Source organism: Ranitomeya imitator, chromosome 8, assembly GCF_032444005.1.
Source record: "Ranitomeya imitator isolate aRanImi1 chromosome 8, aRanImi1.pri, whole genome shotgun sequence".
Lineage (NCBI taxonomy): Eukaryota > Metazoa > Chordata > Amphibia > Anura > Dendrobatidae > Ranitomeya > Ranitomeya imitator.
The window spans coordinates 4,926,995-4,954,128 of NC_091289.1; the positions used below are offsets into that span (position 1 = coordinate 4,926,995).

Below are 27,134 nucleotides of genomic sequence, written 5' to 3' on the forward strand. Positions count from 1 at the left end.
ACTCGGTTCTGGATCTCCGATTTTAGAGTATTAAGTTCTTCTGGTGTACGTGTAGAGGAGAGTTGTGCCTCTATCGTCTTGATCCGTTCTGTACTGGATTCGATAGCCTTTTGTAGGTGTTCTACAGTAAGGGTGATCAAGTCGAGAGAGCACTTGTTGAGTATTTGTTCAAATTTGGTTCAAAATTCAGGAGAGTCCCGAAACAGTGTGGGATGGAGAGGAACCCTAAGTCCCATTGGGATTCGTTCTACCCGTAGGTACTCGGACAGGGTGGCACAGTGGAGTTCTATATTTGTGTGGTGCCTGAGATCGCATTCAAGGTCATGTCCTCTGGTCTCACGGGGTGCGGCCTCAAGGAAGTCGCAGGAAAATTTTGATTGCGATAGAATAGAAGTGGTTTCCTCCGCGTTATATGAGAAGGTGGTGGAGGTCATGACCCACTGAGTGTGCTGTCACGTAAGGGGGAACTACGTAAAAGTATTAAACGTGAGCACTACTGAAAGGGTGCACAGGTAGGTTCCCACACCATGTCAAATAGATATAAAAAGAACCTGGCACTCAACTTAAGTGTGAACAACTTGGCGTTTTTTATTGTAGAACCAATAAAACGTTTCGGTCGTAAGAGACCTTCCTCAGTTGCTACAATAATGCGGAAAAATAAAATAACATGAATCACAGATTATCATCGTGTACAGAAAAGACTGTTTTTCCGCATTATTGTAGCAACTGAGGAAGGTCTCTTATGACCGAAACGTTTTATTGGTACCACAATAAAAAATGCCAAGTTGTTCACACTTAAGTTGAGTGCCAGGTTCTTTTTATATCTATAAATACTCGGAAGTCACCCGAGCGTGCTCTGGAAAACCCGAGTATACTCGCTCATCACTAGTCAGAATTGAAAAAAATGGCCTGGTCAGGAAGATGAAAACAGGATTCAGGGGTGGAGGGGTTAAGGTCATGGAGTGGCCTAGTCAGTCTCCAGACCTTAATCCCATAAACAACTTACGGAGGTTGATGAAGCTCCGAGTTGCCAAGTGACGGCCTCAAAATCTGAATGATTTAGAGATGATCTGCAAAGAGGAGTGGAGCAAAATTCCTCCTGACATGTGCGCAAACCTCATCATCAACTACAAAAAAAGTCTGACTGCTGGGCTTGCCAACAAGGGTTAAGTCTTGTTTGCCAGAGGGATCAAATACTTATTTCTCACTGCAAAATGCAAATTCATTTATATCATTTATACAATGTGATTTTCTGGATTTTATTTTTGATATTCTATCTCTCAATGTTAAAATTAACCTTCCCTTAAAATTATAGACTGTTCATGTCTTTGTCAGTGGGCAAACGTACAAAATCAGCAAGGGGTCAAATACTTATTTCCTCCACTGTAGATATGAGATACATAGATGGACGTGCAGATACAGCTGATGCAGGTAATTAGGTAGTGATATGAGACACATATCAGGAGGGAGCCGGGGGTGGAGGAAGAAACTTTACATATAAACCAAGAGATATTGATCAGAGAGGAGCTGTAGAGCAGACTAGGATGCAAAATATTCTCTGCAGTTTCTCTGAACATTAGACCTAAAGTCTACAATGAGTCCATATATAAATATAAAAAATACCCAACACATTGTATTCATCAGATATACTATACATATATATAATGTCTTGCAGTAATTTCCGCATATCAGTATACACACTACGGTCATATCTACACCTTACTATACACACTAGTCTTAGTTACACCTTATTATACACACTACAGTCATATGTACACCTTACTATACACACTACAGTCATATCTACACCTTATTATACACACTACAGTCATATATACACCTTATTATACACACTACAGTCATATATACACCTTATTATACACACTACAGTCATATCTACACCTTCCTGTACACACTACAGTCATATATACACCTTATTATACACCCTACAGTCATATCTACACCTTATTATACACCCTACAGTCATATATACACCTTACTGTACACACTACAGTCATATGTACACCTTATTATACACACTAGTCATATCTACACCTTACTGTACACACTACAGTCATATCTACACCTTATTATACACACTACAGTCATATCAAACTTCCATGAGAAGCTGTCGGAAAGGGAAATCAACAAGCACCTCAGATGGGACTTGAACCCACAATCCCTGGCTTAGGGGGCCAGTGCCTTATCCATTAGGCCACTGGGACTTCTCATGGAAGTTTGATGGTGCATGTGTAAACCGTTCTCCTTGTCTATCAAGCCCCAGTGGCCTAATGGATAAGGCACTGGCCTCCTAAGCCAGGGATTGTGGGTTCAAGTCCCATCTGGGGTGCTTGTTGATTTCCCTTTCCGACAGCTTCTCATGGAAGTTTGATGGTGCATGTGTAAACCGTTCTCCATATCTACACCTTATTATACACACTACAGTCATATCTACACCTTCCTGTACACACTACAGTCATATCTACACCTTATTATACACGTTACAGTCATATATACACCTTACTATACACACTACAGTCATATATACACACTACAGTCATATCTACACCTTATTATACACACTACAGTCATATCTACACCTTATTATACACACTACAGTCATATCTACACCTTATTATACACACTACAGTCATATCTACACCTTATTATACACGTTACAGTCATATATACACCTTACTATACACACTACAGTCATATATACACCTTATTATACACACTACAGTCATATCTACACCTTATTATACACGTTACAGTCATATATACACCTTACTATACACACTACAGTCATATATACACCTTACTGTACACACTACAGTCATATCTACACCTTATTATACACACTACAGTCATATCTACACCTTACTGTACATACTACAGTCATAGCTACACCTTATCATACACACTACAATCATATCTACACCTTACTGTACACACTACAGTCATAGCTACACCTTACTATACACACTACAACTTGCTGTACACACTACAGTCATATCTACACCTTATTATACACACTACAGTCATATCTACACCTTACTGTACACACTACAGTCATATCTACACCTTACTGTACATACTACAGTCATAGCTACACCTTATCATACACACTACAATCATATCTACACCTTACTGTACACACTACAGTCATAGCTACACCTTACTATACACACTACAGTCATATCTTCACCTTACTGTACACACTACAGTCATATCTACACCTTATTATACACACTACAGTCATATCTACACCTTATTATACACACTACAGTCATATCTACACCTTACTATACACACTACAGGCATATATACACCTTACTATATACACTACAGTCATATCTACACCTTATTATACACACTACAGTCATATCTACACCTTACTATACACACTACAGGCATATACGCCTTTTATTATATACATTACAGTGATTTAACCCCACTATTATATACACCAGAGTCATATCTTTTCCTTGTTCTTCCAGAATGCATCTGTTTGTTGCTTTCCTGTCTGTTTAATTTTTATTTCACAGCTATCTGTTATTTGATGACGATTACGGGGTGCAGGTATATGTGACACTATATGTGCCATGATTACTACAGAAGCTCAGGACCGCTCCTCCCAGACTTTCCAATAACAAAGTCCCCCATCTCCACATGATGATTTGCTGTGAAAACCTCACTGCTGCCCCCTTCCCACAGGACCAGATTCCTTAATGAGAGAGGAGCCCCCTCTCTGAATTATCATTCTCTTTCAGAAGTAGAAGCCGAAGCAGAAGATTGTTCAGTGCGAACATCGGCTGACGAGAGTTCAGAGGAAGACGGGAGATCAAAATAAGGAACAGAGGAAGCCAGGAGATCATCACAGGGACAGAGGAAGCCAAGAGATCATCACCTGGACTAAGGAAGCCAAGAGATCATCACAGGGACAAAGGGAGCCAGGAGATCATCACCTGGACAGAGGGAACCAGGAGATCATCACAGGGACAAAGGGAGCCAAGAGATCATCACCAGGGACAAAGGGAGCCAAGAGATCATCACCTGGACCAAGGGAGCCAAGAGATCATCACCAGGGACAGAGGAAGCCAAGAGATCATCACAGGGACAGGGGAAGCCAGGAGATCATCACCTGGACAAAGGGAGCCAGGAGATCATCACCTGGACAAAAGAAGCCAAGAGATCATCACAGGGACAGAGGAAGCCAAGAGATCATCACCTGGACAAAGGGAGCCAAGAGATTATCACGAGGGACAGAGGGAGCCAGGAGATCATCACAGGGACAGAGGGAGCCAAGAGATCATCACCTGGCACAAAGGAAGCCAAGACATCATCACCTGGGACAAAGGGAGCCAAGAGAGCATCACTTGGGACAGAGGGAGCCAAGAGATCATCACAGGGACAGAGGGAGCCAAGAGATCATCACTTGGACCAAGGGAGCCAAGAGATTATCACCAGGGACAAAGGGAGCCAGGGGATCATCACAGGGACAGAGGAAGCCAAGAGATCATCACAGGGACAGAGGAAGCCAAGAGATCATCACATGGGACAGAGGGAGCCAGGAGATCATCACAGGAGATAATCACAGGGACAGAGGGAGCCAATAGATCATCACCTGGGACAAAGGGAGCCAAGAGATCATCACAGGGACAGAAGGAGCCAGGGGATCATCACCAGAGATAGTCAGCACATCATCTCTAGGGCCAGAGGGACCCGGGAGACCCTCACCACAGCCAGAAGGAGCCAGGAGATCAGCACCAGGGACAGAGGGAGCCAGGCGATCAGCACTAGGGACAGAAGGAGCCAGGGGATCATCACCAGAGATAGTCAGCACATCATCTCTAGGGCCAGAGGGACCCGGGAGACCCTCACCACAGCCAGAAGGAGCCAAGAGATCATCACCAGAGACAGAAGGAACCAGGGGATCATCACCACAGATCGCGAGTCAGGAGATCATCTCTAGGGCCAGAGGAAGCCAGGAGAACATCACCAGGGACAGAAGGAGCCAGGAGAACATCACCAGGGACAGAGGAAGCCAGGAGGTCAGCACCAGGGACAGAAGGAGCCAGGAGATCATCACCTGGGACAAAGGGAGCCAAGAGATCATCACCAGGGACAGAGGAAACCAGGAGAACATCACCAGGGACAGGAGGAGCCAGGAGATCGGAACCAGAGACAAAGGGTTCCTGAAGATCACCACTTTGAGGAAAGGGAGCTGGAGTCCATCACTTTGGACAGCAAAATCAGGTAAACTGAGGCACGGTAGGTGATCCGGAGGTGCAGATCTCATAAATCTATTAAATACAAAGGAAACATTACAGAGAGATCACATGGGACATATCCCAGTGGATCACAGGTTTTGGTCTGAAGCAGGAGAACGGGATCCATGAGATGCAGAATAGTAATGTGAAGTTTGTGTGAAGTAAGAGTCGGGGAGTTGTCAGGACAATGCTGGGGTGTCGGGCACAGTCTGGAGATGACATGGTCTAGATTTGTCCTCAGAGTGTCATCTGCAGCTGCCATAGACAGGGCTGGTAAGGTGAGGAAAGATTAATGGGTCACATAAGTGTAATGTATGCGCTGCGACTGCAGACTTATTACAGACAAGCAGCAGCTCGGGAGAAGTGCAGGTAACACATAGCATGGACCCCAAATACCCCCAAATGGACCAAGCACAGTGTGTACACCCCAAATCTACTGACCACAGTGCAAATACACCCCAAATCTACTGACCACAGTGCAAATACACCCCAAATCTACTGACCACAGTGCATACATCCCTCAGGCGAGTAATAAGTGTATATACCCCCAAATCTTAAATACAGTGCACACATCACAATCTACTGAGCACACAAGATTTGCTCAGCACAAGCTATTAAGTATCTCTGTACCCCAAAATCTACTGATCCCTCAGTGCATGTACCCCTCAATCTACCTATCAGTGCATGTACCCCACAATCTTCTGATCGGTTTATGTACCCCACAATGCACTGATCGCTGGGTGCATGTACCCCACAATGCACTGATCGCTGGGTGTATGTACCCCAGAATGCACTGATCGCTGGGTGCATGTACCCCACAATGCACTGATCTCTGGGTGCATGTACCCCACAATGCACTGATCACTGGGTGCATGTACCCCACAATGCACTGATCTCTGGGTGCATGTACCCCACAATGCACTGATCTCTGGGTGCATGTACCCCACAATGCACTGATCACTGGGTGCATGCACCCCACAATGCACTGATCACTGGGTGCATGTACCCCACAATGCACTGATCACTGGGTGCATGTACCCCACAATGCACTGATCTCTGGGTGCATGTACCCCACAATGCACTGATCTCTGGGTGCATGTACCCCACAATGCACTGATCGCTGGGTGCATGTACCCCACAATGCACTGATCGCTGGGTGCATGTACCCCACAATGCACTGATCTCTGGGTGCATGTACCCCACAATGCACTGATCGCTGGGTGCATGTACTTCACAATGCACTGATCTCTGGGTGCATGTACCCCACAATGCACTGATCACTGGGTGTATGTACCCCACAATGCACTGATCTCTGGGTGCATGTACCCCACAATGCACTGATCGCTGGGTGCATGTACCCCACAATGCATTGATCGCTGGGTGCATGCACCTTTCCCATATACTGAGCACATAGAGCATGCACCCCACAATGTCGGAGCGCACCGTGCAGACTCTGCCGGCTGCCATCTGCTGCCCTCATACATCAGAGTGGGCACAGGATCCTGCTCTCTGTGGGATTCCGCACATCTGGTTGTGTTGCTCTATTTTTCCTCTTGTGTAGAAGTTGCTTCTGGATGCATTGAGCTCTTTGTGGTTCCCACAGTTATTATTATTATTATTTATATAGCACCATTAATTCCATGGTCTGTACAGGGGAAGGTCCTGCTCTCTGCGCCTTCTCTCACTAGTTGCAGCTTCCACCTTGGAGACTTTTCTTGTCTAAGTTATGGGATAAATGTCTCCAGTGTAAAGATGAGGGAGGAGGAGGATGTCCAGGAACTCCATCACCTGGAGGGATGAGGACCCCCCACACATGAACCGTTGCATGCCCCACTGCATTGCAGTCTGGCTGTTGTGGCATGCTTGCACTTGTAGTGCCTCGGTGAGTTAGGACTCACAGGTGTCTCATGTTGTTAGAGGCGCTGGAATCTTTTCCCACCCCTGCTCCTTGTCTAGATTACAGAAGATGCCCCCTCCCTGCATGCAGCTCCCAGGATCTGGTTTCCATGGCTACTCTGTGGTTTCAGCCCCCCACTCCAGACAATGATCTGAGCACTGAGCTCGTGTATCTATGATTTATGTTGGTGGAGATGCATAAGATCTGCAGTGACCAGAGTGCCCCCCAGAGCAGGTGATGGGGTCCTCATCTGTGTGATACTTTGTTGCATCGGTGACATTGTAATGCTGCAGTGATACAATCACAAATGAGAAGAAGCTGCAGATGGAGCAGCCACAGGGTCCGGCCATCTGCAGGTCTACAACCTGTCAATCACTCCTCATCATCAAACCCAATGAGCCCAGAATCCGGAACCGACTGATGAGTCGCCAAAAAGTCAATCAGGCGGAATGACGCCATGTTCTCAGGATTGGGGGCTGCAAACTGCCGGAATCCTCCATGGTAGCGGCAGCCCCTCAGGAAGGACTGCGGCCCACCATAGATATTAGATCTATCCATCTGTTATGAGGGGCCAGGCGCAGGCGGTGGTCCACAGCTGCAGAGAGGGGCACAACTCTCCCACTTCATACACCTTCATGATAATATTGTAAGCAGGAGCCGCGTCCATTCATTGCAGCGGGGAGGCGATGGGAGACAGATACAGAAAGTGTATACAGTCAGCAGGAACTACAGTATCTGCCCCCGACATTGCAAAGTCACTTTATTACAAATATTTACAAACATTCTGCTCTTTAGGCTGTGTGCACATGTTGCAGATTTTTCGCGTTTTTTTTCGCTATAAAAACGTGAAAAAATCGCATACATTCCGCAATTTTTGTGCACATGATGCGTTTTTTTCCGCGAACATGCTGCGTGCATGTTCATTAATTTTGCGGATTTTTTGCAGATTTCTCACTATATTTTTGCATTGGGAACCTCCGGAAAATTCCCCCCCCAAAAAAACGCACCAAAACTGCACCAAAAAGGCGAGACAAACGCGAAAAAAACGCATGCTGATTTCTTGCAGAAAATGTCCGGTTTTGCTCAGGAAATTTCTGCAACAAATCCTGAACGTGTGCACATAACCTTAGAATCAACAACACAAGAAAAAGTAAATAGCTGAACACAAATCACATAACAACTCCGCACAACATGTCACATTTACTGACTACTGCAACCTCAGGACTATTCAACCCCTTCATAAAAAGCACCTTTAGTACTTGGTACAGGCACCCTGGCTGTTATAACCTGCTGCAAATGTGATGCATACCATGATAAGATTCTGTCTGCAGTCACCACTAGGGGGAGCTCCCTGTATACAGAGATACATGATAAGATCCTGTCTGCAGCCACCACTAGGGGGAGCGCCCTGTATACAGAGATACATAAGATCCTGTCTGCAGCCACCACTAGGGGGAGCTCCCTGTATACAGAGATACATGATAAGATCCTGTCTGCAGCCACCACTAGGGGGAGCTCCCTGTATACAGAGATACATGATAAGATCCTGTCTGCAGCCACCACTAGGGGGAGCTCCCTGTATACAGAGATACATAAGATCCTGTCTGCAGCCACCACTAGGGGGAGCTCCCTGTATACAGAGATACATGATAAGATCCTGTCTGCAGCCACCACTAGGGGGAGCTCCCTGTATACAGAGATACATGGTAAGAGCCTGTCTGCAGCCACCACTAGGGAGAGCTCCCTGTATACAGAGATACATGATAATATCCTGTCTGCAGTCACCACTAGGGGGAGCTCCCTGTATACAGAGATACATGATAAGATCCTGTCTGCAGCCACCACTAGGGGGAGCGCCCTGTATACAGAGATACATAAGATCCTGTCTGCAGCCACCACTAGGGGGAGCTCCCTGTATACAGAGATACATGATAAGATCCTGTCTGCAGCCACCACTAGGGGGAGCTCCCTGTATACAGAGATACATGATAAGATCCTGTCTGCAGCCACCACTAGGGGGAGCTCCCTGTATACAGAGATACATAAGATCCTGTCTGCAGCCACCACTAGGGGGAGCTCCCTGTATACAGAGATACATGATAAGATCCTGTCTGCAGCCACCACTAGGGGGAGCTCCCTGTATACAGAGATACATGGTAAGAGCCTGTCTGCAGCCACCACTAGGGAGAGCTCCCTGTATACAGAGATACATGATAATATCCTGTCTGCAGTCACCACTAGGGGGAGCTCCCTGTATACAGAGATACATGATAAGATCCTGTCTGCAGCCACCACTAGGGGGAGCTCCCTGTATACAGAGATACATGATAAGATCCTGTCTGCAGCCACCACTAGGGGGAGCTCCCTGTAGACAGAGATACATAAGATTCTGTCTGCAGCCACCACTAGGGGGAGCTCCCTGTATACAGAGATACATGATAAGATCCCGTCTGCAGCCACCACTAGGGGGAGCTCCCTGTATACAGAGATACATAAGATTCTGTCTGCAGCCACCACTAGGGAGAGCTCCCTGTATACAGAGATACATGATAAGATCCTGTCTGCAGCCACCACTAGGGGGAGCTCCCTGTATACAGAGATAAATAAGATTCTGTCTGCAGCCACCACTAGGGGGAGCTCTGTTGTGAATTCTGTGGTCGAGCTCCCTCCGATGGTCATGAGTGGTACTTCGGCTGGTTCTGTCTATGAGCTTCCTCTGGTGGATGTGAGTGGGGCTGCGGCTTCTGACTTTCCTTCCTCAGGTGATGAGGTTAAGTCGTTAGGTGCTGCTCTATTTAACTCCACCTAGTTCTTTGTTCCTTGCCTCCAGTCAATGTTCCAGTATTGGTCTTGCTCTCTCCTGGATCGTCTTGTGGCCTGTCTGCCCTGCATAAGCTAAGTTCTGCTTGTGTTACTTTTGTTTGCTATTTTTTCTGTCCAGCTTGCTTTATTGGTTTTTCTTGCTTGCTGGAAGCTCTGGGACGCAGAGGAAGCACCTCCGTGCCGTTAGTCGGTACGGAGGGTCTTTTTGCGCCCTCTGCGTGGTTGTTTGTAGGTTTTTGTGCTGACCGCAAAGTTATCTTTACTATCCTCGGTCTATTCAGTAAGTCGGGCCTCACTTTGCTAAAACCTATTTCATCTCTGCGTTTGTATTTTCATCTTTACTCACAGTCATTATATGTGGGGGGCTGCCTTTTCCTTTGGGGAATTTCTCTGAGGCAAGGTAGGCTTATTTTTCTATCTTCAGGGCTAGCTAGTTTCTCAGGCTGTGCCCGAGGCGCCTAGGTCTGGTCAGGAGCGCTCCACGGCTACCTCTAGTGTGGTGTGATAGGATTAGGGATTGCCGTCAGCAGAGTTCCCACGTCTCAGAGCTCGTCCTATGTTATTAGTAACTATCAGGTCACTTTGTGTGCTCTTAACCATCAGGTCCATTGTGTTTCTGAATCACCAGTTCTTAACAGAGTTCCCTGTATACAGAGATACATGATAAGATCCTGTCTGCAGTCACCACTAGGGGGAGCTCCCTGTATACAGAGATACATGATAAGATCCTGTCTGCAGTCACCACTAGGGGGAGCTCCCTGTATACAGAGATACATGATAAGATCCTGTCTGCAGCCACCACTAGGGGGAGCTCCCTGTATACAGAGCTACATGATAAGATCCTGTCTGTAGTCACCACTAGGGGGAGCTCCCTGTATACAGAGATACATAATAAGAGCCTGTCTGCAGCCACCACTAGGGGGAGCTCCCTGTATACAGAGATACATGATAAGATCCTGTCTGCAGCCACCACTAGAGGGAGCTCCCTGTATACAGAGATACAGGATAAGATCCTGCCTGCAGCCACCACTAGGGGGAGCTCCCTGTATACAGAGATACAGGATAAGATCCTGCCTGCAGCCACCACTAGGGGGAGCTCCCTGTATACAGAGATACATGATAAGATTTTGTCTGCAGCCACCACTAGGGGGAGCTCCCTGTATACAGAGATACATGATAAGATCCTGTCTGCAGTCACAACTAGGGGGAGCTCCATGTTTACATCGAACATAGTAAGTGATGTAGACACAGATAGTACTGCCTCCCTGTCTCTCTGTAAGTAATGTAGACACAGATAGTACTGCCTCCTTGTCTCTGTAAATTATGTAAGTACAGATAGTACTGCCTCCATGTCTCTCTGTAATTGATGTAGACACAAATAGTACTGCCTCCCTGTCACTCTGTAATTGATGTAGACACAAATAGTACTGCCTCCCTGTCACTCTGTAAGTGATGTAGACACAAATAGTACTGCCTCCCTGTCACTCTGTAAGTGATGAAGACACAAATAGTACTGCCTCCCTGTCTTTCTGTAAGTGATTTAAACACAGATAGTACCGCCTGCCTGTCCCTCTGTAAGTGATGTAGACACAGATAGTACTGCCTCCCTGTCTCTATGTGGTGTAGACACAGATAGTACTGCCTCCCTGTCTCTCTGTAAGTGATGTAGACACAGATAGTGCTGCCTCTCTGTCTCTCTGGAAGACACAGATAGTACTGCCTGCCTGTCTTTCTGTAAGTGATGTAGACACAGATAGTACTTCCTCCCTGTCTCTCTGGAAGTGATGTAGACACAGGTAGTACTGCCTCCCTGTCTCTCTGGAAGTGATGTAGACACAGATAGTACTACCTCCTTGTCTCTCTGGAAGTGATGTAGACACAGATAGTACCGCCTGCCTGTCCCTCTGTAAGTGATGTAGACACAGATAGTACTGCCTCCCTGTCTCTCTCTACGTGGTGTAGACACAGATAGTACTGCCTCGCTGTCTCTCTGTAAGTGATGTAGACACAGATAGTACTGCCTCCCTGTCTCTCTGGAAGTGATGTAGACACATATAGTACTGCCTGCCTGTCTCTCTGTAAGTGATGTAAACACAGATAGTACTGCCTCCCTGTCTCTCTGTAAGTGATGTAAACACAGATAGTACTGCCTTCCTGTCTTTCTGTAAGTTATGTAGACACAGATAGTACTGCCTCCCTGTCTCTCTCTACGTGGTGTAGGCACAGATAGTACTGCCTCCCTGTCTCTCTCTACGTGGTGTAGACACATATAGTACTGCCTCCCTGTCTCTCTCTACATGGTGTAGACACAGACAGTACTGCCTTCCTGTCTCTCTGTAAGTGATGTAGACACAGGTAGTACTGCCTTCCTGTCTCTCTGTAAGTGATGTAGACACAGATAGTACTGCCTGCCTGTCTCTCTGTAAGTGATGTAAACACAGATAGTACTGCCTCCCTGTCTCTCTGTAAGTTATGTAGACACAGATAGTACTGTCTCCCTGTCTCTCTGGAAGTGATGTAGACACAGATAGTTCTGCCTCCCTGTAGGTGATGTAGACACAGATAGTACTGCCTCCCTGTCTCTCTGGAAGTGATGTAGACACAGATAGTACTGCTTCCCTGTCTCTCTGTAAGTGATGTAGACACAGCTAGTACTGCCTCCCTGTCTCTCTGTAAGTGAGGTAGACACAGATAGTACTGCTTCCCTGTCTCTCTGTAAGTGAGGTAGACACAGATAGTACTGCCTCCCTGTCTCTCTGGAAGTGATGTAGACACAGATAGTACTGCTTCCCTGTCTCTCTGGAAGTGATGTAGACACAGATAGTACTGCCTCCCTGTCTCTCTGTAAGTGAGGTAGACACAGATAGTACTGCTTCCCTGTCTCTCTGTAAGTGATGTAGACACAGCTAGTACTGCCTCCCTGTCTCTCTGTAGGTGATGTAGACACAGATAGTACTGCCTCCCTGTCTCTCTGTAAGTGATGTAGACACAGATAGTACTGCCTCCCTGTCTCTCTGTAGGTGATGAAGGCACAGATAGTACTGCCTCCCTGTCTCTCTGTAAGTGATGTAGACACAGATAGTACTGCCTCCCTGTCTCTCTGTAGGTGATGTAGGCACAGATAGTACTGCCTCCCTGTCTCTGTAAGTGATGTAGACACCTATAGTACTGCCTCCCTGTCTCTCTGTAAGTGATGTAGACACAGATAGTACTGCCTCCCTGTCTCTCTGTAAGTTATGTAGACACAGATAGTACTGCCTCCATAGATCTGTTGTGAGCAGTTATATGCCGGCCCATTTTTTGTGCATCCTTCACCTCTGGTCACTTTCTCTTTTTCACACTTTCTCTCTCGCTCTCTTTCCATTCAGGATAAAGCTTCAGGGGTCTTTCCTTGGGTTCTCTATGCCTCCTCCATTTCTGCCCCCGTCCCCCGGCTCCGGTGCCCCGTCCTCCAGCAGCCCCTGAAGTGATGTCTCGATATCTGACTCTGACATCTGACCGTTTGGTTGAGCCCATGGCTTTTCTCTTCTGGACGCTCCTTTTGCTTCCTATCTTTACCGCTGAGAAAAGCAGCAAAATCCCCAGACCAGAGATCCGCATTGAAGGGGATCTGGTCATAGGGGGTCTCTTCCCTGTCCATGAAAAAGGGGGTCCGGGATCTGAGTGTGGACGCATGAACGAGCACCGGGGCTTGCAGCGGCTGGAAGCCATGCTTTTTGCTTTAGATGCCATTAACAGGGACCCCAAAATACTTCCAGGACTTAAACTGGGAGCCCACATCCTGGACACATGCTCTAAAGACACCTATGCTCTGGAGCAAGCCTTGGAGTTGGTGCGAGGATCCTTGACTCGAGGAGATGGTCCTCAGTACCTCTGCCCAGATGGATCCTACGCAATCCATGGGGAGACGCTCACAGCCATCAGCGGAGTCATCGGAGGCTCCTATAGCGATGTCTCCATTCAGGTAAATGTGTGGACTGAACATCCTACACAAGAGAGATCAGGCTCCAACATAAAACTGCCTCTAAAGAACGTAGGCCCAGATAGTACTGCCTCCCCGTCTCTCCCGGGGAATCGTGTGCCTATAGATAGTACTGCCTCCCCATCTCACCCTGGGAATCGTGTGCCTACAGATAGTACTGCCTCCCCCTCTCTCCCTGGGAATCGTGTGCCTACAGATAGTACTGCCTCCCCGTCTCTCCCTGGGAATCGTGTGCCTACAGATAGTACTGCCTCCCCATCTCTCCTGGGGAATCGTGTGCCTATAGATAGTACTGCCTCCCCGTCTCTCCCTGGGAATCGTATGCCTACAGATAGTACTGCCTCCCCATCTCTCCCGGGGAATCGTGTGCCTATAGATAGCACTGCCTCCTCGTTTCTCCCGGGGAATTGTGTGCCTACAGATAGCACTGCCTCCTCATTTCTCCCTGGGAATCGTGTGCCTACAGATAGTACTGCCTCCCCATCTCACCGTGGGAATCGTGTGCCTACAGATAGTACTGCCTCCCCCTCTCTCCCGGGGAATCGTGTGCCTACAGATAGTACTGCCTCCCCATCTCACCCTGGGAATCATGCACCTACAGATAGTACTGCCTCCCCGTCTCTCCCTGGGAATCGTGTGCCTACAGATAGTACTGCCTCCCCATCTCACCCTGGGAATCGTGTGCCTACAGATAGTACTGCCTCCCCATCTCACCCTGGGAATCGTGTGCCTACAGATAGCACTGCCTCCCCATCTCACCCTGGGAATCATGCACCTACAGATAGTACTGCCTCCCCGTCTCTCCCGGGGAATCGTGTGCCTACAGATAGTACTGCCTCCCCATCTCACCCTGGGAATCGTGTGCCTACAGATAGTACTGCCTCCCTATCTCTCCCTGGGAATCGTGTGCCTATAGATGGTACTGCCTCCCCATCTCACCCTGGGAATCGTGTGCCTACAGATAATACTGCCTCCCCATCTCACCCAGGGAATCATTCACCTACAGATAGTACTGCCTCCCCGTCTCTCCCGGGGAATCGTGTGCCTACAGATAGTACTGCCTCCCCATCTCACCCTGGGAATCATGCACCTACAGATAGTACTGCCTCCCCGTCTCTCCCGGGGAATCGTGTGCCTACAGATAGTACTGCCTCCCCGTCTCTCCCTGGGAATCGTGTGCCTACAGATAGTACTGCCTCTCCGTGTCTCCCTGGGAATCATGCACCTACAGATAGTACTGCCTCCTCGTCTCTCCCTGGGAATTGTGTGCCTATAGATAGCACTGCCTCCCCGTCTCTCCCTGTTAATTGTGCCTACAGATAGTACTGCCTCCCCGTCTCTCCCTGGGAATTGTGTGCCTACAGATAGTACTGCCTCCCCATCTCTCCCTGGGAATCGTGTGCCTACAGATAGCACTGCCACCCCGTCTCTCCCTGCGAATTGTGTGCCTACAGATAGTACTGCCTCCCCGTCTCTCCCTGGGAATCATGTGCCTACAGATAGCACTGCCACCCCGTCTCTCCCTGCAAATTGTGTGCCTACAGATAGTACTGCCTCCTTGTCTCTCCCTGGGAATAGAGTGCCTACAGAGAGTACTGCCTCCCCATCTCTCCCTGGGAATCGTGTGCCTACAGATAGTACTGCCTCCCCATCTCACCCTGGGAATCATGCACCTACGATAGTACTGCCTCCCCGTCTCTCCCTGGGAATCGTGGGCCTACAGATAGCACTGCCACCCCGTCTCTCCCTGCGAATTGTGTGCCTACAGATAGCACTGCCTCCCCTTCTCTCCCTGGGAATCATGGGCCTACAGATAGCACTGCCACCCCATCTCTCCCTGCGAATTGTGTGCCTACAGATAGTACTGCCTCCAGTGCTCTCCTTGTATATGTTATAGGTACAGATAATACTGCCTCCATATCTCTCCTTGTATATGTTGTAGATACAGATAGTACTGCCTCCATGTCTCCCCTTGTATATGTTGTAGATACAGATAGTACTGCCTCCAAGTCTCCCATTGTATGTATTGTAGATACAGATAGTACTGCCTCCCTGTCTCTCCTTGTATATGATGTAGATACAGATAATACTGCCTCCATGTCTCTCCTTGTATATGTTGTAGATACAGGTAGTACTGCCTCCATGTCTCCCATTGTATATGTTGTAGATACAGATAGTACTGCCTCCATGTCTCTACTTGTATATGTTGTAGATACAGATAGTGCTGCCTCCATGTCTCTTCTTGTATATGTTGTAGATACAGATAGTGCTGCCTCCATGTCTCTCTTTGTATATGTTGTAGATACAGATAGTACTGCCTCCATGTCTCTCCTTGTATATGTTGTAGATACAGATAGTACTGCCTCCATGTCTCCTCTTGTATATGTTGTAGATACAGATAGTGCTGTCTCCATGTCTCTCCTTGTATATGATGTAGATACAGATAGTACTGCCTCAATGTCTCTCCTTGTATATGTTGTAGCTACAGATAGTACTGCCTCCATGTCTCTCCTTGTATATGTTGTAGATACAGATAGTACTGCCTCCATGTCTCCCCTTGTATATGTTGTAGATACAGATAGTACTGCCTCCATGTCTCTCCTTGTATATGTTGTAGATACAGATAGTACTGCCTCCATGTCTCTCCTTGTATATGTGGTAGATACAGGTAGTACTGCCTCCATGTCTCCCATTGTATATGTTGTAGATACAGATAGTACTGCCTCCATGTCTCTACTTGTATATGTTGTAGATACAGATAGTGCTGCCTCCATGTCTCTCCTTGTATATGTTGTAGATACAGATAGTACTGCCTCCATGTCTCCCCTTGTATATGTTGTAGATACAGATAGTACTGCCTCCATGTCTCCCCTTGTATATGTTGTAGATACAGATAGTACTGCCTCCATGTCTCCCCTTGTATATGTTGTAGATACAGATAGTACTGCCTCCATGACTCCCCTTGTATATGTTGTAGATACAGATAGTACTGCCTCCATGTCTCTCCTTGTATATGTTGTAGATACAGATAGTGCTGCCTCCATGTCTCTCCTTGTATATGTTGTAGATACAGGTAGTACTGCCTCCATGTCTCCCATTGTATATGTTGTAGATACAGATAGTGCTGCCTCCATGTCTCTCCTTGTATATGTTGTAGATACAGGTAGTACTGCCTCCATGTCTCCCATTGTATATGTTGTAGATACAGATAGTACTGCCTCCATGTCTCTACTTGTATATGTTGTAGATACAGATAGTGCTGCCTCCATGTCTCTCCTTGTATATGTTGTAGATACAGATAGTGCTGCCTCCATGTCTCTCCTTGTATATGTTGTAGATACAGGTAGTACTGCCTCCATGTCTCCCATTGTATATGTTGTAGATACAGATAGTACTGCCTCCATGTCTCTACTTGTATATGTTGTAGATACAGATAGTGCTGCCTCCATGTCTCTCCTTGTATATGTTGTAGATACAGATAGTACTGCCTCCATGTCTCCCCTTGTATATGTTGTAGATACAGATAGTACTGCCTCCATGTCTCCCCTTGTATATGTTGTAGGTACAGATAGTACTGCCTCCATGTCTCCCCTTGTATATGTTGTAGATACAGATAGTACTGCCTCCATGTCTCCCATTGTATATGTTGTAGATACAGATAGTACTGCCTCCATGTCTCTCCTTGTATATGATGTAGATACAGATAGTACTGCCTCCATGTCTCTACTTGTATATGATGTAGATACAGATAGTACTGCCTCCATGTCTCTACTTGTATATGTTGTAGATACAGATAGTACTGCCTCCATGACTCCCCTTGTATATGTTGTAGATACAGATAGTACTGCCTCCATGACTCCCCTTGTATATGTTGTAGATACAGATAGTACTGCCTCCATGTCTCTACTTGTATATGTTGTGGATACAGATAGTACTGCCTCCATGTCTCTCCTTGTATATGTTGTAGATACAGATAGTACTGCCTCCATGTCTCTACTTGTATATGTTGTGGATACAGATAGTACTGCCTCCATGTCTCTACTTGTATATGTGCTGCCGCGGCCAAAGTATATAGTGTATACAAAATCTCTTTCCTGGGATCCGACTCGTCCTTCCATTACACGGAGAGCACATCTGAGGAAACATGATCAGAGGGGGCAGTGGATGAGTGGGTCAGTGGGTGAGGGGGGCAGTGGATGAGGGGGCAGTGGGTGGTCCACACCACAGATTGATCTTTGTGGATTTATTTTTCTTATATAGTAATTCGACTATAGAACAGATCATCTAAAATGAAACGAGCAGAGATGCAGTTTCCGGAGAATTCCCTTCTCGCAGTCAGTAATGTGGTCGTGGATCTCGGGAACGTACAGACTGAGGGGCTTCATATGTGTAATGACTGGGATATTTCAGCTTGTGTGGACTGTGCCATAGAGGATGGAGTGCCATGATGGTGGTGGTCCGCATAGTCCATGACCAACGCTGAGAGGACTCACCTGTTAAGCCGCACCTGGCCCTTGGGACGGCTTCATTTTCGTAAAGTTCCTTGTCACATAGCGAGGCACGATGAGATAGGCTGCAGGATCTACACCACCGTCCCCCATGACCCCCTGAGCCATTTTGTACCCGTACCTCATACCTTCTCCGTTTCCTCCAGGTTGCCAACCTTTTGAGGCTCTTCCAGATCGCACAGATCAGTTACGCCTCTACGAGTGCCAAGCTCAGTGATAAGACGCGCTATGACTTCTTTGCCCGCACTGTGCCTCCTGACTTCTACCAAGCCAAGGCCATGGCAGAGATCCTTCGTTTCTTCAACTGGACCTATGTGTCCACTGTGGCCTCTGAAGGGGATTATGGAGAAACAGGCATTGAAGCCTTTGAGCAGGAGGCCAGAGCTCGAAACATTTGTATCGCTACCTCCGAAAAGGTTGGACGCTCCATGAACAAGAAAACTTTTGCCAGTGTGATCCGAGCCCTACAACAGAAGCCTACTGCCCGGGTGGTCGTGCTCTTCACCAAGATTGAGGACGCCCGGGAACTTCTGGCGGCTGCCCAGCAGCTGAACGCGTCCTTCTTGTGGGTGGCGAGCGATGGTTGGGGAGCCCTGGAGAGTGTGGTGTTTGGTAGCGAAGAGGTGGCTGAAGGCGCCATTACCATTGAGCTGGCATCTTACCCACTCTTCCAGTTCTCCAGATATTTCCAGTCTTTACATCCCTTCAATAACACTCGGAATCCGTTCTTCAGGGAATTCTGGGAGAACAAGTTTCATTGTCGGCTCAATTCTTCGGACTGTGCCAGGCATTCCCTACAAGATGTCAAGTTTGAGCAAGAATCCAAGATCATGTTTGTGGTGAACGCGGTCTACGCCATGGCTCACGCTCTGGACAACATGTACCAGACCCTGTGCCCCAATGTCAGCAGCCTGTGCCCCGCCATGAACCCACTCAACGGACGTCGCTTCTACCGGGACTACATCCTCAACGTGAAGTTCGATGGTGAGTAGATTCTACTTAGGGGAACAGTTTTGTCCATTGGTCGTAGACTTTGAGGTTTGAGCTACATCATAAATATCCAAAACGTGGGACCTGAACTTACCGTCAGGCTGTGGCTCCCAACACCTCTCCCACCCGGAGAATTAATGTGTGGGGTGGCTCATTCTTCAGTTATATGAGCGCTAGTTAAGCACGTTCCACTATTTCTTGTGGCGAGTACGGATACTGGCTGAGGATTAGGAATCTCGTCACCCACATGTTGTGTCTCCATAGATCACGCCCAGTAAGTTAACAATAATTCTCCTTTTTGTCTCCAGCCCCATTCCCTCCCCCGGACACACAAAGCATTGTGAGATTTGACAAGTTTGGAGATGGAATTGGTCGTTACAACATCTTCAACTTCCAAAAAACGAATGGACACTACCGCTACCTTAAAGTAGGCTACTGGGCCGAGGAGCTGACACTCAATACCAGTCGGATCCCTTGGGCGCGCAGCTCGGTGCCGGTGTCTCAGTGCAGTGACCCTTGTAAGAAGAACGAGGTGAAGAGCATGCAGCCCGGAGACGTGTGCTGCTGGATCTGCATCCCCTGCCAGCCACACGAGTACCTGCTGGATGAGTTCACCTGTAAAGACTGTGGCCTGGGCTACTGGCCCAATGTGGACCTCAAGGACTGCTTCGAGCTTCCTCAGGAGTACATCCGCTGGAGTGACATCTGGGCTCTGGGTCCTGTCTGCCTATCCTGCCTGGGGATTCTTTCCACCATGTTTGTCATTTGGGTGTTTGTCCAGAACAACAATACGCCCATTGTGAAGGCCTCGGGGCGTGAGCTCTGCTACATCCTGCTGATCGGAGTACTGCTCTGCTATGCCATGACCTTCATGTTCATTGCCAAGCCGTCCACTGGGGTCTGCAGCCTTCGACGCCTTGGACTTGGCACGTCTTTTGCCATTTGTTACTCAGCGCTCTTAACCAAGACCAATCGCATCGCCCGTATCTTCAATGGTGCCCGCGATGGAGTCCAGAGACCTCGCTTTATAAGCCCGGCCTCCCAGGTTGGCATCTGCCTGGCTCTCATCTCCTGCCAGCTTCTCGTGGTGTTGGTGTGGCTGCTTCTGGAGCCAGCTGGGACTCGAAAGGACACAGCCCCGGATAAACGCTACGTGGTGACGCTGAAGTGTAATAGTGGGGACGGCAGCATGCTGGTGTCGCTCTCGTATAACGTCCTACTGGTTCTGCTCTGCACCCTGTATGCATTCAAGACCAGGAAGTGTCCCGAGAACTTCAACGAAGCCAAATTCATTGGCTTCACCATGTACACGACCTGCATCATCTGGCTGGCCTTCCTGCCCATCTTCTACGTCACCTCCAGTGATTACAGGGTGAGAACCCAGCACTGCACTCAGGGGCACCATGTGGGACATGAGATAATCTAGATCATAAATGGTGGGTACTGGGGTCCTTTATAGAGCGCTCTATGGATCTGCAGACACTAGGTACAGTCTGCACCCCGTGTAGCATTACTCCCAGTGTGTAGATCAGTGAAAAATGTAATCACGAGACACCAAAGCAAAAACTAATGGGGTAGCACTTCATAATGCCTTAGCCCAGAAAACAGCCCCCAACTCTTCCACCATCTCCAATCCTCATGGCCCTCAGCACTTTCTCATGGCTTGTCCTTCCGTCTTTCTCCTTCATCCTCCTCTTTTCATGGAGAAATTTTCACCTCCCGGTAACCCTTTGCCGCTAATTCCTCTACAGATCATGGTGTAACACTGAAACAACCCAACATGTTCCCAATTACCTCTCAAAACTCCCATTGAGGGGTCAGATGAAAGTAGGTGCAGACTAGTGCAGCCCCCTAGGTTGAGTGACTTAGATGGATCAGTCACGACAAGAGTCCTGAACCGTCGGATCCTTCTTGTATGATCAGCAGAAGGATCCATTCTAGTTCAGCTATAGCATGCCCTCTCTTGGGTGTGTGAGGGGGGTTAATTGGGACATTCAGTATCCAGGGGTCTTCATCATTAGGAGGTGATACCCCCATAACATATCCACTGCCTTGCAGCCTGGTACAGATACAATGTAACGTTACGTTGTATAGCAGTCTACAGCTTCTGTCCTGGGTGTTGGGAATTTTCTTTTTGCTTTACCTTCCTATATCATACTATGGAGGTGATGAGAGTTATATTCCTTTTACGATCAGCCTCCTGACTATCTCTCCGTCATTTCAGGTCCAGACGACCACCTTGTGTGTGTCGGTCAGTCTCAGCGGCTCTGTCGTTCTGGGATGTCTCTTTACTCCAAAGCTCCATGTTATTATGTTCCAGCCACAGAAAAATGTCACCAGCCACCGCAGTGCCACCAACCGCTTCAGTGCCACAGGGGCAGAAGGGTCACATGGTAAGTATGAGGGGGTTTCAAGGTTATAACAGTAAATGCCCGGATGAATATATCAGCCCCTCCACTCCATCAGCTTAGTTGTTAGATTTCCTGCACAAAATGTCAGGAAAGGCAGCCACGGCCGTGCCCATGGCGGTCCCCAGCTTTTCATAGGCATTGTAGAATTAAATAGTACTGTACTACCACATATTAAAGGGGGCCAATAGTGATGCAGAGCATGCAGGGATTTATAGTTAGAGGACAGTTGGGGACACAGGTTTGCTTGATCTTGTTTTAATGAATCACTTGAGAATGGAAACACAACAATTGTGCAGGAAGAGCGGCGAGCCCCACGATTAACCCCAAGCCTTGTGAATAGGCTGCATTAGCTCTTACCAGGAGACGCATCTTCATTATTCAGGCTAAGAGTAAAAAGGGAATCACTATAGAGAAGTTCTCATATGCTGCTGCCATTAACGGCGGTTCAGATGTGGAGAAATGCAGCGTGAGGACCACAAACCCCTTCTCCATTGTCATTTGCTCTCTGCCCCTCCTGCCCACGATGCCCCGGGGGGTCTTTTAATGGGTTGATTTAACTTCACGTCCCTCCAGAAGCCGCTAGCGATCCATTAACCTGCAGAGCCGGCGCATCCTCTCTAACGAGGGACTTAACAAACCGCTCATTTATGCTCTCCCCTACAATATTAAAGAAGAAAACAGAATCGCCCGACACATCTATAACCGCCCATAGAAAAGATAAAGCAACACTAGTCTGCCCCCATAAAGCTGCTGGGGGTCCGGGGAATAACTGCATTGTATTTACAGGTTCCACTGCACAGTACGTGCCCACCGTGTGCAACGGCCGAGAAGTGGTGGACTCCACGACCTCGTCTCTCTGATCTAAGTCCCGGGGCTGATGATGTCATTATGACATCATAGAAGGTCAGGCCTGATCTGGATCTGCAGATGTGTGAATACCGACCGGTCATCAGGAAGGACTCAACTCCAACACCAAAACCTTCCTTATATCTTCTTAGTGTTGTTGTTGGCCCTAAAATGACACAAACAGGAAGCATGAGGCCACCCTGAGGATGATAGCCTCAGACGAGGAAGATGAGGCCACAAAAGTGTCCAACTCCTTCCAGAAGTATGTGCAGGACAACCGGTGGCAGAAAAGACTCCGCGGCTGTAGGAGAGTGATCCAGATAAGGCCACCACCGGACGCAACTAGTAAATCACCCCCAATGCTGGGACTGTGGACCAATACAAGCTGGGGGTCCCATGGTGACGCCTCATGCAGGGGGCTATCAGACATGTGACATATGTGATAATCAGACAATGTATTTCCCCCTTATCTTATTTGCACTAAATCAGCAAGATCAGAACTAAAGCCCAACAAGAACAAAACCTCCATGAACCGGATGTGAGAGCAGAATTATGTAAATAAAATGTCATCGACAAACTCCCAATTCAGTGAGGAACCCGCTGTGTACAGACTTTACATATGCCGTATTATACCCCAGAGCTGCACTCACTATTCTGCTGGTGCAGTCACTGTGTACATACATTACATTACTGATCCTGAGTTACATCCTGTATTATACTCCAGAGCTGCACTCACTATTCTGCTGGTGAAGTCACTGTATACATACATTACATTACTGATCCTGAGTTACATCCTGTATTATACCCCAGAGCTGCACTCACTATTCTGCTGGTGCAGTCACTGTGTACATTACATTACTGATCCTGAGTTACATCCTGTATTATACCCCAGAGCTGCACTCACTATTCTGCTGGTGCAGTCACTGTGTACATTACATTACTGATCCTGAGTTACATCCTGTATTATACCCCAGAGCTGCACTCACTATTCTGCTGGTGCAGTCACTGTGTACATACATTACTGCTCCTGAGTTACATCCTGTATTATACTCCAGAGCTGCACTCACTATTCTGCTGGAGCAGTCACTGTGTACACACATTACATTACAGATCCTGAGTTACATCCTGTATTATACTCCAGAGCTGCACTCACTATTCTGCTGGTGCAGTCACTGTGTACATACATTACATTACTGATCCTGAGTTACATCCTGTATTATACCCCAGAGCTGCACTCACTATTCTGCTGGTGCAGTCACTGTGTACACACATTACATTACTGATCCTGAGTTACATCCTGTATTATACTCCAGTGCTGCACTCACTATTCTGCTGGTGCAGTCACTGTGTACATACATTACATTACTGATCCTGAGTTACATCCTGTATTATACCCCAGAGCTGCACTCACTATTCTGCTGGTGCAGTCACTGTGTACAGACATTACATTACTGATCCTGAGATACATCCTGTATTATACTCCAGAGCTGCACTCACTATTCTGCTGGTGCAGTCACTGTGTACAAACATTACATTACTGATCCTGAGTTACATCCTGTATTACACTCCAGAGCTGCACTCACTATTCTGCTGGTGCAGTCACTGTGTACATACATTACATTACTGATCCTGAGTTACATCCTGTATTATACTCCAGAGCTGCACTCACTATTCGGCTGGTGCAGTCACTGTGTACATACATTACTGCTCCTGAGTTACATCCTGTATTATACCCCAGAGCTGCACTCACTATTCTGCTGGTGCGGTCACTGTGTACATACATTACTGATCCTGAGTTACATCCTGTATTATACTCCAGAGCTGCACTCACTATTCTGCTGGTGCCGTCACTGTGTACAGACATTACATTACTGATCCTGAGTTACATCCTGTATTACACTCCAGAGCTGCACTCACTATTCTGCTGGTGCAGTCACTGTGTACATACATTACTGATCCTGAGTTACATCCTGCATTATACTCCAGAGCTGCACTCACTATTCTGCTGGTGCAGTCACTGTGTACATACATTACATTACTGATCCTGAGTTACATCCTGTATTATACTCCAGAGCTGCACTCACTATTCTGCTGGTGCAGTCACTGTGTACAGACATTACATTACTGATCCTGAGTTACATCCTGTATTATACTCCAGAGCTGCACTCACTATTCTGCTGGTGCAGTCACTGTTTACAGACATTACATTACTGATCCTGAGTTACATCCTGTATTATACCCCAGAGCTGCGCTCACTATTCTGCTGGTGCAGTCACTGTGTACATACATTACTGATCCTGAGTTACATCCTGTATTACACTCCAGAGCTGCACTCACTATTCTGCTGGTGCAGTCACTGTGCACATACATTACATTACTGATCCGGAGTTACATCCTGCATTATACTCCAGAGCTGCACTCACTATTCTGCTGGTGCAGTCACTGTGTACAGACATTACATTACTGATCCTGAGTTACATCCTGTATTATACTCCAGAGCTGCACTCACTATTCTGCTGGTGCAGTCACTGTGTACAGACATTACATTACTGATCCTGAGTTACATCCTGTATTACACTCCAGAGCTGCACTCACTATTCTGCTGGTGCAGTCACTGTGTACATACATTACATTACTGATCCTGAGTTACATCCTGCATTATACTCCAGAGCTGCACTCACTATTCTGCTGGTGCAGTCACTGTGTACATACATTACTGTATTATACTCCAGAGCTGCACTCACTATTCTGCTGGTGCAGTCACTGTGTACATACATTACATTACTGATCCTGAGTTACATCCTGTATTATACCCCAGAGCTGCACTCACTATTCTGCTGGTGCAGTCACTGTGTACATACATTACATTACTGATCCTGAGTTACATCCTGCATTATACTCCAGAGCTGCACTCACTATTCTGCTGGTGCAGTCACTGTGTACATACATTACTGTATTATACTCCAGAGCTGCACTCACTATTCTGCTGGTGCAGTCACTGTGTGCATACATTACATTACTGATCCTGAGTTACATCCTGTATTATACCCCAGAGCTGCACTCACTATTCTGCTGGTGCAGTCACTGTGTACATACATGACATCTATAAGAACACCACATTAGGTACCGCAGTTGTCCTGCAGGTTAGATACATTGGATTAGATACACTCCAGGTACGGACACTATTCCTGATACCTAGTGCTCTCCCGTGAAGCAGAGCTGGTGATGTCTCTTAGTTGCTGTCATCTAGGTCACGGCTGCATTATTTCCATCTTGCGGTCGCTGCTGGGCGCTCGTCCCTCTCGGTAGTTGGAGGTCACACTGTTGCTGGAAGCAGCACTCCGCTCATCCTCCTCCGCTCATCCTCCTCCTCTGCAGCAGTAGAACTGAACAGCTATTACCAAGACACAATTACATCTTTTGATCCCATTTCTTGTTACATGTGTGATTTTATTGGTTTATCCGCTGCTGCCGGACACTAATCCACAAGCATCACCGACACCATCAGAGCTTCTTCCATGAAAACCAGATTTGTTATAAGAAAAATGTGCGCGGATTCATCAGAACTTTACTTGTCAATGAACACAAACGTGACTGTTTAACCCCTTGATTTAAATTCCCGTCTTGCTCTGTTTCTCACACCTGCAGGTTTGTTACAATGTATCAATCCAGAGAAACTTCTATTTAATAAACAAAGCAGCAGGAGAGCAGAGCACCGACATCACCTTCACTGACACACTGTAACAAACAAGCTGGGGGTCGGATCCATTTCCCGCCTATCTGGACAATGTTTCCATTCACTAACCTGAAGCAGAGAACATAAAGTTACAGAACTTTAGGAACATCTGCTTCAGAACTGCCAGAAAATACCGCCGGGACCTGGTGGCTTTAGGGGCTGTCACTGCCCCTGCCCCATGTGGTGGAGAAACCCTGTACACAAGACTTGGGAGGGTAAATGCAGAGGCTGCTATGGTCACTGCAGGGTTAATCATGGGTGCAATAACTCTGCTGTCTGGTTACAATATCTGCAGTTTTACTATTCCCATCATGCCAGAATTCAGGCTCACAATGCTCCAAAAAGCCGACTATGACCTGTGCTACATTTATTATGTGTCAGAGCCCGACTGGACACGGCCATCGTTACAAAGGTCCAAATTATTCAATGGCAAAAAGGGTCTAAAATTCACATTTGTTGCATCAGAACGGCGAGATCGCGGCTTCTTACACCTCAGACAGGACTAATAAAGCGGCGGGGCGGATCGAGGGCAAACGGCGACATCAAGAGGCCACTGTGAGAACTGCACGTCATATCCCCAGATAGGAAGAATATTCGTATACATAATCCCCCGACATTCTATCAATCACCGTTACCATGGCGCTCGCCTTTCTGCTGTATTTAATGAG

General features: G+C 47.3%; 1 protein-coding gene and 1 non-coding gene across 3 annotated transcripts; both read left to right on the forward strand.

Moving 5' to 3' along the window:
* The first annotated feature begins 2,277 nt into the window (after positions 1 to 2,277).
* On the forward strand, positions 2,278 to 2,350 carry TRNAR-CCU (transfer RNA arginine (anticodon CCU)). Its single transcript has one exon. It is a non-coding gene; the product is annotated as a tRNA-Arg (tRNA).
* A 2,551-nt stretch (positions 2,351 to 4,901) lies between these two features.
* On the forward strand, positions 4,902 to 26,440 carry GRM2 (glutamate metabotropic receptor 2). 2 transcript variants are annotated; one of them, XM_069736095.1, is made up of 5 exons: positions 4,902 to 5,259; positions 18,630 to 19,467; positions 19,782 to 20,845; positions 21,698 to 21,866; positions 22,671 to 23,314. In XM_069736095.1, the coding sequence occupies exons 2-5, from the start codon at positions 18,762 to 18,764 to the stop codon at positions 22,742 to 22,744; spliced, it is 2,013 nt and encodes a 670-aa protein (XP_069592196.1). In that variant the 5' UTR covers positions 4,902 to 5,259; positions 18,630 to 18,761; the 3' UTR covers positions 22,745 to 23,314. The 2 variants fall into 2 exon arrangements, with proteins under 2 accessions (XP_069592196.1, XP_069592195.1); XM_069736094.1 differs by lacking the exon at positions 4,902 to 5,259 and adding an exon at positions 13,389 to 13,957 and having other exon boundaries at positions 22,671 to 26,440.
* The last annotated feature ends 694 nt before the right edge of the window (positions 26,441 to 27,134 follow it).

Bases quoted from the DNA above. Each gene is read 5' to 3' on its own strand.
- GRM2 (XM_069736094.1), top strand. From the start codon at position 13,463: ATGTCTCGATATCTGACTCTGACATCTGACCGTTTGGTTGAGCCCATG. The intron at 19,468-19,781 runs GTGAGTAGATTC...TTTTGTCTCCAG, and splicing joins CCTCAACGTGAAGTTCGATG to CCCCATTCCCTCCCCCGGAC. The intron at 21,867-22,670 runs GTAAGTATGAGG...TTGTATTTACAG, and splicing joins AGGGGCAGAAGGGTCACATG to GTTCCACTGCACAGTACGTG.